This window comes from Chenopodium quinoa, unplaced genomic scaffold, assembly GCF_001683475.1.
Source record: "Chenopodium quinoa cultivar QQ74 unplaced genomic scaffold, ASM168347v1, whole genome shotgun sequence".
In the NCBI taxonomy this organism is placed as follows: domain Eukaryota; kingdom Viridiplantae; phylum Streptophyta; class Magnoliopsida; order Caryophyllales; family Amaranthaceae; genus Chenopodium; species Chenopodium quinoa.
Window position 1 is genome coordinate 632,816 of NW_018744537.1, and position 15,144 is coordinate 647,959.

The window sequence follows — 15,144 nt, forward strand, 5'->3', positions numbered from 1 at the left end:
TGCTTGTGGTAAGATGAAGTTGCTCTCTATAGTGGATATGAAATCAAGAGTTAGTTATTGCTATCCCTAGTGATGTATAATTGTTCTAGCCTTCATCATACTTTGTTGAGCGGCATATTTGGATCCTTGGCTATTGCATTCTCATATCTAGAACTTGACTTTTAGCTCCCAAGATCGCGACCGTGCCATTTTTGGGGATGACAAAGGAATTTCTCTTTTTATAGGATAGATTTTCTATTTTTGAGTTTAGTTTATATTTGCCCCTCTTGCTAGCCCTTTTGAGCCATATACCTTCTTTTCTCTAGCCACAATACAAGCCTTGAAGCCTTGGTTTCACTTTAAATCCTACCTTTAGTTTGTGAAGCAATTTTGTTTTGGAGCTTGTTTTATTGTTTATGGTGCAAGTTTAGAATTATAAGTTCATTTGCAAAGCAAGTATGTGTTGTATATAATTTTTTTGCATAAAACCAAATACATTTTGAGAAAAAAAAGCCGTCCAAAGTTAAAAGAGGCAAGGACATTTTTTTTAAAAAAAAAAAAAAAAAAGCTTGGAAAAAGGAATTATTGAAAAAAAAAGGTAAAGAAGAATGTAAAGCACAAAAAAAAGGGGTTTTGTTATTGTTGTTCTCCCTATTTTTGTTATTTTGTGTTAAATAAGCTTGGGGGAAAGTTATTTAATAAGCATACTTGGCACTTTTGTTTTGGAATCGTTTGGATCTTGTGGAAGAAGTTCCACCCGTGCTTCACATAGGTTTACCACCAATTTCAAGAGTTCTCCACACCTTTACTCTCCTAGCTTATATGTTAATACCTTGAAAGTCCTTTTGATCCTAGAGGCTTAAGTCATTCAATGATGGCGGGAAATAGGAATCAAGCCTATAGAGCGAGTTTGCATAGCCAAGATGTCGGGTAACCTTCTCGATGTTTTTAATTTCTTATTTATTTTCCGGTTTCTTCGTGGAATCATGAGAAGCTAACTTGAAAGTGGATTTGAAACTAGTAGAGAGAACGTGGTTTGATTGGTTGAAACAAAAGGTGGAATGTGTTTCCTTTAGTTCTCTATGCTTAGCATATGTTATGTTTCAATCAACCTTGGACATCTTAGAACGTGCATACCTTTATTATTTTAGAAAGATTGACATTCATTAGTGTTTGTTCCATCATAAAAGTCCACTCTAGAACGCTTGTAACTTTTCTCTTACTTCGATTTATTTTATTTTATTTATTTATTGCCTTGCCTTGATTTTTGTCAAGAGTTATGGGTTAAACTCTTAGGACACCCTTACGAGAGCTTACTCGTCCTCTAGAGCGATCTATGGGGTTTAAAGTGCTTGATGCATGCGCTAAATGCATTCGTGATTCCTACGAAAGTGAGTTAGTGTATATTCTTTCTCTTCTAGTTTTATTTTATTTTATTGTTTTTTTTTTAAAAAAATATACATCGTTTTCCGTTGTGTTTGTTTTGTTTTGCTCGAGGATGAGCAAAAGTTAAGCTTGGGGGTGTTTGATGAGTGACATTTATGTTACCCTTAGGGGTAGTGTATTGGTCTCTTTTCTCCTGTTTTTCTTAGGGTTTCTACCTCTTTTCTCCTCTTATGGCTTCCTTTTCTTTTATGGATGAAAAGTATGCTTATTTGCGCTTGTTTTGATAATCTTTATGCATAATTTTATCATCCCCATGCTCTCGTGATCTTTGCTATCTTTTGCAGGTTCCATGACGGTCCTAAGCACGGTAGGAGGCCCCTTGGCCAAGTATGGAGGCATGGGCAAAGACTAGAGGAGCAAAAGGGAAGAAGAGGAAGCAAGAAGAGGAAGTTCAAGAGGAGGTGTGGCCGAACCTTTAAGAGGTTCGGTCGAACCATGGTGTGGTCAAACTTTTGAAAAGTTCGACCGTACCTCCAAGGCAGTTTCAACCAAGTTTTCAGCATGTTTACAGGAGGGGTCGAACCAGGAAAGTTCGACCAAACAAGGATCAGGGAGGTTCGACCGAACCTACCCTGAGTTCGGCCGAACCTACCCTGAGTCCGACCGAACCTACACAGAGTTCGGTCGGACCTTTTCCCGTTTCAGCTGACTTTTTGCGGAGCTTCCTAAGCAATTTTGTAAGGGGTATAAATAGATTTTTTTTGCTCATTAAAAAAAAAGATTTTTCAGTTTTAGAATAGTTTTTAGGTTAGTTTTAGGTTTTAGAGAGAGAAACTCTCAAAATTTTAGAGAGAGAAAGTGAGGAGCACAATGGTTTTCATGGATTTTGGATAATCAAATGAGGAATTTGAAGATCTCCACCTTATATCAATGAGCATTTCTTACTTTCTTTTCTCTTATTGCTTTATTTAGTTGCTTTCATTATGCTTGAGTAGTTTCCCTTCTACTAGGTGTTGAGTGAGACTTTGTAATGATTGTTTGAGTTATTTGAGATAAATTTGATGATAATTGTGTGATTAAATTGATTGAATTGATGTTGGCATGTTGTTTGTTTTAGATTGGATTGATCTCCCATGATAGCACACTTAATTGAATATTGGTTTTAGTTTGACAAGGGATTGTGAATTAGAATTGATATATTTGATTGCATTTTGGGTAATTTTCTTCTATGCACCTAGTCAATGAGGGATCTAGGCTAGGAATTTGAGAGATTACTTTTGAGTTTAGTTAATTCTCATTATAATTCTTTCTTTGCATGATTGATTATCAAATGGATTCTCATTAGCTTATTAATTGTTCTAAGTGGATCTTTTCCCCTAGTAGACTTTATCATACCTTGTTCTTTATATGTGTTTTAGTGTAGTTGTAGTGTCCACTATCCATAAACCGATTTCGGCGTAGCTTAAGCATTAGATCGAGAACAATCCAACATTACCGTTCCTTGTGGTTCGACTCCGAACTTACCACTAGACTTGTTTAGGGGTTAGTTTTAGGATTTACAAATTTATTTGATTGAGTGTGGAATGTGCGACCGTTCTAACGCCCGTCAGTTATACATGATATTCGTTCGGCTATGGCAAGGTTCTTTTGGGGTAACTCGACTTCTAAACGAAAAATTCATTAGAAGTCATGTGATGTGATGTGTACTCCTAAATGTTTTGGAGGTATAGGTATTAAGGACTTGAAAGTATTCAATGTGGCCCTTCTTGGAAACAAGTGTGGAGGCTTGCTTCTAGAGAAGACTCACTTCTAGGGAAGGTCATGAAGGCGAAATACTATCCGCTACATTTCTTGACTCCTATCTTGGTGTGTCGGGTAGCTATTCATGGCAAAGCATTTGGAGTGCAAAGGCTCTTGTAAAGGAGGGAATTATTTGGAAAATTGGGTGTGGAGCAAATGTGAATATTTGGAAAGACCCTTGGGTAGCCGATGAAAATGGGTGGTTTATCACAACCCCGAAAGCTGGGGATTTGTGTACTGTGAGTGACCTTGTGGATTTTTCAAGGATGGATTGGAATTATGAGCTTATATCTGCCAAGTTTAATGACCGAGATAGGAAATGCATCTTAGCTATACTGTTAAGCATGAGGGCTCTGAAAGATAAAATCACGTGGGCTTTTTCTAAGGATGGAGAATACTCGACAAAGACTTCATATATGCTAGGAAAGGGTTGTGATTTTGACTCGTTTCACCGAGCTTGGGTGGAGCTATGGAGCTTAGAGGCCTCCCCGAAAGTAAGACACTTTTTATGGAGAATGTGCACGAATACTCTACCAACTAAGTTGCTGCTACACACTCGACACTTGCTTGACTCTGCAGCGCGTCCGTGGTGTGAGGTTGGTGAGGAAAATGCTACTCATGCGATTTTCCTTTCAATCGTGTATGGGATTTATGGGATGAATGTGGTTGTGCTACAGCTAGGCCACAAGAAGGGAAGAGCGTGTGTGATTTGCTGCTGAGATGGGGAACGCTAGGAGCAAGAGTAAATCAAAGAGCAGCATATCTTGTTTGGGTACTCTCGAAAAGAATAATAAGGTTCACTTGTGACACCTAATGATATTCTAGTTGCACGAGTTTGTCGTCTAGCAAATAAATTTGGCACTTATAGCAAGAGGGTATACCGACAGCGTCGATCTAGCACAAAGAAGTGGGTTGCTCCTCCTACAGGTGTGGTTAAGGTGAACTCGGATGCGTCTTTGTGTGATGACTGATGGGTGGGTGGGAATGGGGGTGGTAGCTCGAGATCATGAAGGGAAGGTGTTATTCTCAGCAACAAGAAGAGTGAAATTAAAGCTTGGTGGCCACCTAAGATAGCAGAAGGGAAGGCTCTTCTACTGGCTATTAAGCTCGCACAAAGGTTTGGCTACAAAGAGGACATCCTTGAATCAGATTGTCAAGTGCTTGTGAATCGACTTTCAAAGGCAGCTGTGTTTTTTACTGATTTTGATGGTGTATTATTGGAAGACATTCTGTCTGTTAGTTGTGTTTTTACATCGTTTTCTTGGTCCCATGTAAAAAGGGATGGGAATAGTGTTGCCCATTACCTTGCTAAGCTAATGCCTTTTGGTGTTGAACAAGTTTGGATCAACCATTGCCCTGAAATGGTTGCTCCTTATGTACTCTCGTACACTTTGTCCGTTGATTAATAAAATGCATTAGCTTGCTTGCCCTAAAAAAATAAAAATTTATGTATCAAATATTAAGTTCAATTGTTCTAAATTCCCTATTAATGTTAAGCTAATACGAGTAATAAGGATACTCACCAAAATTAATAGCATTGAAAGAAAGGATAACTAAATTATATAGCAGCAAAATCTACTAATTAAAATATCATATCATTGATAGTATAATAAAAAGAATCATAATATTATGATAATAATATAGTGTAATCTTGTTTTAAGAAATATACTCATAGTATATTATCTTGTTAATATAATATTGTTAATTATGGAAACCAACAAATCTTTAGCAAGTATGGGGTATGGACGTATATGGTAGTCCGAGTAAGAATATACTCCGTAAATTTATCTGTTAATCTATTGACAAGATTATATCTGATCTTTTGATTAGATAAACATTGGTCGAGAGCTAGACTTAATATTAGCCATGCATAATTAGTTATATATTGCCCCCTTAATTAAGGATCTCGTTTCTTATTGTTTATCCAATTTGATATTATCTTCAAGCAATAATATCGTCAATATGCAACCAAAAGATCGTCAAGGTTTTTCTATCTTTAAATGAAACAAACCATATGAAACAATAAAATTAGCAAATACACCTTGCTTAACAATTCCATTGCAAATGCCTCTAGATTAGGGTGAAAGTACATTTAATCATTCAAAAACTAACAAACAATCCGTACTCAACTAAGACAAATAATAAGTTCCACATTCAATTACGATTTACCAATGCAATGAACACAATAAATATTAGCAGAGGTAATGTAAATCAACTAGCACTTTAGTGACAAATAAATAAAGTCACATGGAAGTATTTCTCTTCAATACTCACAAAGATTAGTCAAACCAACTTACTTTATCTAGTTAATCTTAGATACTAACTTAACCCATCACATAGACAACAAGATAAAAATAATATTATTCATAATCAGGGGCACATATGAATATAAGTTTGACTTTATGAATTTTAAAGCTGAGAAGAAACTTCCCTGATTTCAAGATGGTCTTGTCACACGACTCACTCTTTTGATATTTTGTTGTAGCCTGCATAGCCGAATTACAACTTCTCGATCTCAATTAGTGTGTAATCTCTGAGCCTACAACATAACAATATAGCAAATTAAAAATGAAAGGTCTTTGCTGGTTCATCTTGCTGGAGAAAAGGACACGAAACCTCACCGCACTATTTCGAAAAAATATACTAGCTTTAAAGTATAATATCCACATGAATAATTCAGTTGTAATGCCATTAAAACTTTAATAATTAAATACATAATCCAATTTAATAGCATTATAACCAAACGTGGCATGAAAGGTTGGAGCCCAACTCCTAGATCAAAAATTGATCATAATGTTACGAAAACATAAACCCAAGAAGCGGACATTAAGGAATTTAAATTCCCTTCAATTGTTGTGCCGACTTTCTCACACAAAACATCCTTGATGAAACGTTTAATGCAAAGGTTTATCAAATTTAATCTCTAGCATGCGTAAAGAGCTTTGGTGCTAATAACGTGTTAGAAAAAGAGAACTGAGGGTGAATAGAGATGTGTATATTATTCTATAAAATAGGGGATATATATATACAATAGCTAGGGTTCTTTTAGAGAACACTAAACCCTAAACCTAGAATATTCCAAAAAGTACAGGACTTATGATTACACTTTTTTCTAATATAAAGAATATTGACAACCATTTTAAACAAATAATAGCTATTTAATACTAAATTAGTGTTTTTTTTAAAGAAAATGATAAAGTATATGTTTGACAATTATATCTTACAAAAAAAAAATAAAAAAAAATGAATAAACCACATTTTGTATTTCATTTAACCATTAACTTGTTTCCATAACGCAATATATAAAACTACAATCTCTCTATCAAGAGAGATTGTTATATACATCCTGGTGCATGTTACACCCAAGGGTATTTGTTTGCTCATTTGATAATAAAATGAGCATCATTATTGAAATGAGCAGACAATACCCTTGGATGCACCGTACACGCACCCGAGTGTATATAACAATTTCTACTCTATCAATAACAAAAAAAAAAAAAAAAAAAAAAAGTGATTGAGAATGTACATTAAAATAAATCTTAAGTAGACACCTAAATCACGTAATTGTTTCAAGCTAGGTTACACTTGAACAACAATAATGGGTTATCAATGAAAAAATATAGTTCACGGAAAATCTGGTCGTTCCCAATTCATCCATCCTTATTCCTTTGCCGGAATAGTACGTCTTGCCGCTTTGTCGGAGTGTTATTCAAATTGTACAGTACGTATCCTCCCTTCTAGACAAAGTGGTTCGGCGAAGGGCTAGTCCTTTTGGGCATTGAGGGTGACATCTCGGCGCTAGAACCGGAGGTATGCCCATACTCGTTCGTTGCTCCATACTCACTACTTGGATAATCTGTACTGTTAAGTGCTGTCCTTCTAAACTTCTTCATGTCGTTGTTGTATGAAACGGTATCATAGTCTGAGCTACCGCCGCTGGAGCCAACTAATGTGCTACCATTTCTAACCTTTGCTCCTTCGTTCAAGTCATCCAATGATACATCACCTTCTAATGCTCTTACAATCTGTTATTCATGTAACAATTTTCACATGTTATTTTTTGACTTCATAATATGATTAATATCTTTATTCCTTAAAGACCATAAGAAATCAATCATATTTAGTTATAATTTAAAGCATTATATTATTGAAATTAGTGTACGTAAGTACTAAAGTTGCTCCAACCAATTTAAGTTATTTGTGTTTTCATTTTTTTATTTTTTTTATTTTTTATACCAAGTATGTTTGAGATTAAGAAGTTAGTACGTAATCGAAAATTGTCATTAGTTACATTTACCTCGATTGTCATTCGCTATTTATATAATGAAATAGTTAGTGCATAATTAAATGCATAATGCAAAGATTAGTAAGAGTACATAAGAGTATGTTCACCTGGCTCATTTTTGGCCTCCTTTTACCAGAATGTCTTATGGATGCACCTGCACATGCGATCAAACGCATCATCTCTTCGGAATCAAATTCACCCTCTAAACGTGGATCGACGAGTCCACTGAAATTTCCTTCATCCATTGCTCGTGCAATAAGTGGTCTAGTCTGTTTATGTGTAACACGTACATTAGATATTTGCCCCCCCCAAAAAAAAAAAAAAAAAAAAAAAACTGTAAGTAGTTATTATTCATATGATGTTTAAAGTACTAAAAATAAATAAATCATGTTTTAAACCTATGTATCTAGTCAACAACGAGTAAATAGATAGTAACAAGTTATTTGCAAGGTTAATGAAACTGAGATTTAGCTATATATGATCGATTTTATGTAATGAATTGAACATTTGAACCAATGAAAATGAGAAACGATTATGTAAATAAAATGACTAACCCAATCTACTAAGCTATCCTCTTCTTCAGATGAAGGATCGATAGGGCGACGACCCGTGATTAGCTCCAATAGCATGACACCGAATGAGAAAACATCAGATTTCTCAGTCAATTTTCCACTTGATGCATATTCTGGTGCCAAGTACCTGGGTTTCAAGAGATTATAAATTAAAATAGGTTTTGATCCACTTTCTTATGTGACCAACATTAATATTAATGAAAACTTCCATATTGTACTCGGGTACACCTAAAGCTATATAATTAAGCGTATTTATTACTCAAGTAACCATATTATGCTATTTTATTTGGAGAATTTTCAATGAGCAAAAAATGATCAAAGCCTATAAATGAAAACACCAAGATCGATCTATGTGTAAGGTTCACCCGAGTACTATACAAGGAAGATTATGTAACTAACAATGGATAAAATCGAGCTTATAGCAGCAACCAAGTGAAAGGATTGATGTTAAGATTCTTACCCAAATGTTCCCATGACACGCGTTGACACATGAGTGAATGTGTCCGATGAGAGCTTAGCTAAGCCAAAATCAGCCACCTGAAAGAAAATGATAGCTCCCTTAATCAGTTACAATGTCATGTTGCAACAAATTAGCAAATATTGTAATGTACGAAGTGCGTATATGAAGAATGTGCGACGTGCAAACCTTGGCCTCGAAGCAATTATCAATCAAAATGTTTGCGGTTTTAATGTCTCTATGTATAATTCGTGGGTGACCTATATGTACAAATGTATGGTTAACTATTACAATACTGAAATATATATATATATAATGCTATAAATGAAAGGAACATGTTAGTAATGGTTCATACAATCTTCATGAAGGTAAGCTAGGCCCTTAGCAGATCCAAGTGCAATTTTCATTCTCGTATTGAAATCCATGACTGGTCGACCTTTACCTACAAAAAAAAATGTATATGGGATCGAACATTATTAAGTAATACCCTTTGAGACAAACGTAGTTGTAATTGTATTCACTAAATCCGATCCAATAATAATATTCATGAGTGATATAGTGTACAAATATATAAGTATATAACTATAAGAAGTTAAGGCAAAATAACATGATCTATAGATCTTGAATATAATGTACAAATATTTAAGTTTATAATTGCTTTTAATATTCTTTTAAAGATGTAGATAAATGGCACATTATTTCAAAGAGACTGAAATAATAGATACGCGACCTATTAAATAGCATACCATGAAGATGAAACTCAAGGGTATTGTTAGGAACAAACTCATAAACAAGCATCCTTTGACCTCCTGCAATACAATAACCCACAAGGGATACAAGATGTCGATGATGCACCCTACTAATGATCTCAACTTCAGCTTGGAACTCTCTTTCGCCTTGGCCGCTCCCCGACTTAAGGCTCTTCACTGCTATCTCTTTGCCATTAGGTAGCAACCCTTTGTGGACATAACCAAACCCTCCTTGACCCAACAATCGTTCCTTCGAAAAGCCATTTGTTGCGGCTGCTAGCTCGTCGTATGTGAAGGTGCTTTTACTAAACCCAAGGGCTACTGATGGGTGAGGTGGTGGTAAGGCAGGACCTGTTGGCCCTGAGGAGTAGTTTGCACTACTCATATCAGCGCTCATCATAGGCGGGGGCGGCATCATCGCTTGGCCGCCGCCACCCCCCCATTGTGCCGAGGACATACCCGTTGGACCTGTAGCGTAGTTGTTTGAGTCTTGGTGTTGACCAGGGCTTGTATGCCAAGGTGCATGTTGGCTACTATATTGTTGTTGGCCGTTATATTGTTGGCCTAGTACATAATTAATGAAATTAACCATAAAGAGATTAATTAGTATTGTATTTAATTATGAAAACTAAAAATTAGAAAAACGAAAATATTTGACAAGGATAATTGATTAATTGCTAATGCATAAGATATTAGTACAACATTAGTAAATATATACACATTTGATTGTTGTTTTTGTAATATTAGTAAATATATACACATTATGTCTTTTATTCATGGCTTAAATTTAAATAAATGACAATCTTTATTCAAAAACAAAATGTCAATTGTTGGAATGATAGGACATAAGAAGATTAATAAGTTTCTTATTGTTAAGTTGAACTGCTTGTAAAAAAAAAAAAAAGTTGAACTGAATGTATAAAGCAACATTAATAATTAGTAACATTATTTTGTGGATTGGAAACTTTGAAAAAATAAGTTTAAATATTGTCTAAATAAGAAATAATAAGTGAAAAAGGTGCCAATGTTATTTGACATTAAGTACTATTATTTTAAAAAATTTAAAATATCCGTCGTATATAATTAAGACAATGATTATCATAGTATAAGAAAAGGAAAATAATGATCGATAATAATCAAAATTCATACCATTACTTGAAGGACCTCCATAATATTGCATGGTGTCATGACGACGCTTGTTTTTTCTCCTTTTAGAGCAAACAACCACTATGACTATCAATAGCAATAATGAAACCCCAAGGGTAACCACAAGTCCAACTATAAGAGTAACATTATTATTATTAGAAGATGTCGACGGTGGTGGAGACGAAGAATCATCACTTAGTGATGGAGGAGAATGCGAGGATGAAGACCGCGACCCTTTTGATGAACTTGGCGGTGGTGGTGATGGAGAGTTTGGGGACTTGTTTTTAGACGAGGAAGGAGGCGGCGGCGGCGGCGGCGGCGGCGAGTTGTTATTGTTATTGCCACTGGTTTTATTGTTGTTGTTATTGTCTGATGATTGAGGTGGTGGTGGTGGTGGTGGTGGTGGTGGTGATGGCGATGGCGATGGCGATGGCGGGGGTGACTTATTAGAAGATGAATCTGACGGTGGAGGAGGGGGTGAATTGTTGTTGTTATTGTTATCGGATGATGATGATGATGATGATGATGAAGAATCTGATGATGGAGGAGGGGAAGAATTGTTGTTACTATTATCTGATGATGACGATGAATTATTTGAATTTGGAGGAGATTCAGATGGAGATGATGAAGAATCACTACCTTTATCTGATGAACCCATTCTTTAAAATCTTCTTAGTAAAATTCACCGATTGATATATGATTTTCTAATGTTGCCGCTTCTCCAAACAAATAACCCCTAAATCCATAAAACAAGATTATTAATGACAAAATGTCACAATGAGCCATTAAATCACATAATAAGTGTTATAAATATTGGAAAGTCATCAGCTAACATTTTTTTTTAAAAAAAAAAAAAAAGAAAGATGCACATAGTTAGGAAAATCTTCTCTCAAAACTTATTTGAATGCGTATTTCATGGAAATTTACTAATAATTATCATCGAAAACGGGGAGTGGGGAAAGAGGAGGATATGGTAGAAGGCAACCTTATGAGGAGGAGAAGGGCATTTGATTCACAAAAGAAGAGGAAATAAAAAGAAAGGTCATGCTAATGAAAGATCTAACAAGAAAATGGGCAACGTCATTTCCTACTCCATCCACCTCCTACATAATAGGAACCATTGGTTGGCCTCCTTTCTCTATTTTTGTTTAATTCAATTCATTTTCAAGGACTAAACTATATTTGAGGTATTAATTATCTACAATGTGTTGCTATTTAATAGGATTGATCACGCGCATATATATATATATATATATATATATATATATATATATATATATATATATATATAATTGGGATCATGTGAGAACCCCTCCCTTATGTGAGACCAGTTTCTTATGTGAGAACAAATCTAGATCACTGATTACATTTCATTTGAAGGTTGAGATTAATTGACGAGTAATGGCATTTTCGTAATATTATGCAACATATACCCTCAATCTTATTATTCATGTCATTTGCTTTATCTCCCCCAAAACATTCAACAACCTTTCATATACCCATCTCTCTCTCTCTCCTCCATTGAAGCAGATTCTTAAGACTTGTTTCCTCCATTGAAGCGAAATCTGAGCTTTCTCTGTCCCATTGAAGCGACCTCTAAGCTTATTCTCCTCCATTAAAGCGATTTTTAAGGTAATCATCACATAATACAAAAAATAAAAATAAAAAAATTCCAATTGAAAATGTCAAGATTTATTGAAATTCATAAATTATAACTTACTGGATTGTCGATTAGGAAGTTAATGTTGTTGATTCCGTTTGTTATTTGTGTTGTTTACTAACATCCCCTTGTTTTCTTTAGATTTCAAGATATTTTTCTCTGTTTTTTTTTAAATCACGAATTTCAATTTCACTAGTTTATCGTTAAATGCTTTTGTTAATTTAGGGTTCTTTATAGTGTAATTCGAACTTTTATTTATAATTTCTGAGGTTATGAATGGTTATAGAGATCGATTTTGTCAATTTTAGTACTTGCATTTCACTAATTTGTGCTTAAATTTTGATGCACACTAAGTGTTTGACAATATTCCCCATGAATCCTATTATTTTATCAATTTCAAATGTAGTACATATTTAATTGATGATCTTCTTATTTCATATTCCCCAAGATTGTTTTCTGTCTATGAATAAGTTATATTCTCACTTGATTCCTAATCAGGATGTTATCATTCAAAAGCATACACTCAAGCATATAATTTTCTCTTCTGACTTTTGAGTTCACCCGGATGATATTTTAGGCTAATACTTATTCATACTGCTGCTAAACTTGTGAACTTTGTTTGGTGGCAGAATGTTTTTAGGAAGTGTGAGCAAGTGTAATGTCATTGCTTACATGGATAAACCGCATTGAAGACTGATAATGAGCTGCTTCACACAACAAAGGAGATAGCTCGTCGACTGGAAGAAGTATGTGATCTGTTTCCTTATAATCTTGTCTATTTTATATACAGTATATATAATTAGATAAAGTAACAAACATTGCCATAAAATACTTGTTTGTTTGATGAAATTATCAGGCCTCTTGTAACTGAAGTTATAGGTAATTGCTCGGATATTCTAGACTTCTAGAGGCCCCCTCCCCCAATCAATTTGCTGGACTTATAATAACATATATGAATTGGATGGCTTTTCTTAAGTCTTGTTCTACTTGTCCCAACTGAATAATTGATTATATTAAATGGTTTTATACAATATCATTCATGCTACTATGACGTATTCTAATTGTATTACTGTTATGACGTACCTTCTAATTGGATGAACTAACGAGAAATGGGCAAATCACATTGTTTAAAACTGGAATTTTTGTCCAACCCTTATTCTCACATAATGTTCTTCTCAGTCAAATGTATGTATCAATGTAAGAAAGGTACAATGTGGAGGTGAGGGAGGGTCCTTGTCCTGAACACATAGTTGAAGACTACTAATCTAAATTTGGCTAAAAGTTTGCTAGTTTGTTTCCTTGATAGATGAACTATTTATGTGTGATTTTTAGGTTCAACTTAAAGAGTAGACATCTGACCACTTATGCTCTACATTTCTTAATCCTGGTGTATAGACCAAGTGGCTTCTGCTCCAGTTACTAATTACTTGCTTCAGTTTTATTAAAGTTGCAATTTAAGGGACAAGTGTCTATTTTGGTTTGTAAATTCAATTTCAGGTACCGTTGTTTTAGCAAAAGTAATGAATTAGTATATATGTCTTGTAACTGGCACTTTTAACCAGTGACTATCACTTTATGAAATATAAATGTCAATGAAAGAAGATCTTATTTAGCATTTTGAGCTTCAGGAAAAAAGTACTTCAAATCATGAAAATTTTATCAGATAAATGTGTGTGAATGATATTGTACTAATGTACTTCGCCTATCTCTCTCAACCTCTTATCATGTCAAATAAGCAATTAATTATTTGCTCCTTTGTCAAATGAGCAAACTATTTATTGCTCATTTGTCAAATGAGCAATTAATTTTTTGCTCATTTGTCAAATGAGCAATTAATTTTTTGCTCATTTGTCAAATGAGCAAAAAATTTCAAAGCTCCTTTGTCAAATGAGCAAACTATTTAATGCTCATTTTTCAAATTAATGCTCATTTGTGAGTGTGTTTGAATGTTTTAAATACGTTAGCCTACTAGCTCAAGGGTAGAGCACTGTGCAAATGCACAAAAGATGTGGGTTCGAATCCCACGTAGGTTCATTTATGTAATGTGGAGACACAAGTTTGTAGTGTGAGCAAAGATATGAGCAAATAAATGAGCAAACTATACTCAATTAGCATGTAGAGTAGTGTGAAAATGCAGAGTTTGAAAATTTTGAGTAGTTAATGAAATTTATTTCTTTTAGCTATTGGGAAAACAATACAAAGACACCCACTGCTGTCTCTATAAACATCTTGAACTGCAATCTTCATTGTTATTTCCTGTTCCTTTCCCACATGAGTGCTGCGATCAATTATTACACCAATGCTAACTGCGACATTCTTGTGTACTAAGCAGTTGTAGCTTGGCATCAGAAGCAGAAGTACTGCAAGTGTGTATACAACAGGAAGCATGATTAACTTATAACTTACAAAAGTTTGAAGTTAAGCTGGAAAAGGAACACCTATTATTTGATCAAGAGGAAGTTGCCTAGGCTAATTCGTGCTAAAAATTTCGGACATTGCATAAATCATATTACAATTATAAGACATGTATAAGAATTGAACAATGATATAGTTGAGCAAAAAAGGAGAGATGATCAAGTTTTTTTTGAAGGTTTTTTTTATATAGTTATTTATAAATACAACCTATGTAGGATTCGAACCTACATCATCTATGCATTTGCACAATGCTATACCACTTGAGCTAATAGGTTTTTGATATAGATCAACGCCCTCCCATAGAAGCAGAGGAAAACAATAAAATGTAGAAACTAAAATGCGTCCATTATTACTACAACAACCACCATAGCTCACAAATTACCCAACACATGCTCACCCAACACAACTACTACTAGGAAGTATTATCAAGTAAATTAGTAACAAGTGAATATGCACCCCCTTAAACACACTTACACACACACTCTCAATAATTAGAACTGAAATCAGATTCTTAAATAAGAATGTACACGGCCAGGAGCAAACACACACACTTACACATACACTCTTACACTCACACACACACACACACACACAGACACACACACACACACACAATAATTTCATAATCTAAAATTAAAACTGAAATCAGTTTCTGAAACAGAACTGCAAGCAAAAAGATGAGGGGGCAGGGGGGA

The 15,144-nt window shown here is 34.6% G+C and overlaps 1 protein-coding gene across 1 annotated transcript; it reads right to left on the reverse strand.

Moving 5' to 3' along the window:
- Positions 1–6,409: 6,409 nt before the first annotated feature.
- LOC110698478 (putative proline-rich receptor-like protein kinase PERK6) lies at positions 6,410–10,741 on the reverse strand. Its single transcript, XM_021875914.1, has 8 exons — positions 10,378–10,741; positions 9,226–9,792; positions 8,835–8,921; positions 8,669–8,739; positions 8,483–8,559; positions 8,005–8,149; positions 7,558–7,719; positions 6,410–7,190 (listed from the first exon to the last, which is right to left on the reverse strand). The coding sequence occupies exons 1-8, from the start codon at positions 10,406–10,408 to the stop codon at positions 6,903–6,905; spliced, it is 1,428 nt and encodes a 475-aa protein (XP_021731606.1). The 5' UTR covers positions 10,409–10,741; the 3' UTR covers positions 6,410–6,902.
- Between the last annotated feature and the right edge of the window lie 4,403 nt (positions 10,742–15,144).

What these genes read in the sequence shown, in the direction of transcription:
- LOC110698478 (XM_021875914.1), bottom strand. Translation starts at nt 10,408, where the DNA reads ATGCAATATTATGGAGGTCCTTCAAGTAATG. An exon ending in CCTTGAGTTTCATCTTCATG is followed by an intron (nt 8,922 to 9,225) that starts GTATGCTATTTA and finishes TTTTTTTTGTAG; the next exon opens with GTAAAGGTCGACCAGTCATG. An exon ending in AGGATAGCTTAGTAGATTGG is followed by an intron (nt 7,720 to 8,004) that starts GTTAGTCATTTT and finishes ACACATAAACAG; the next exon opens with ACTAGACCACTTATTGCACG.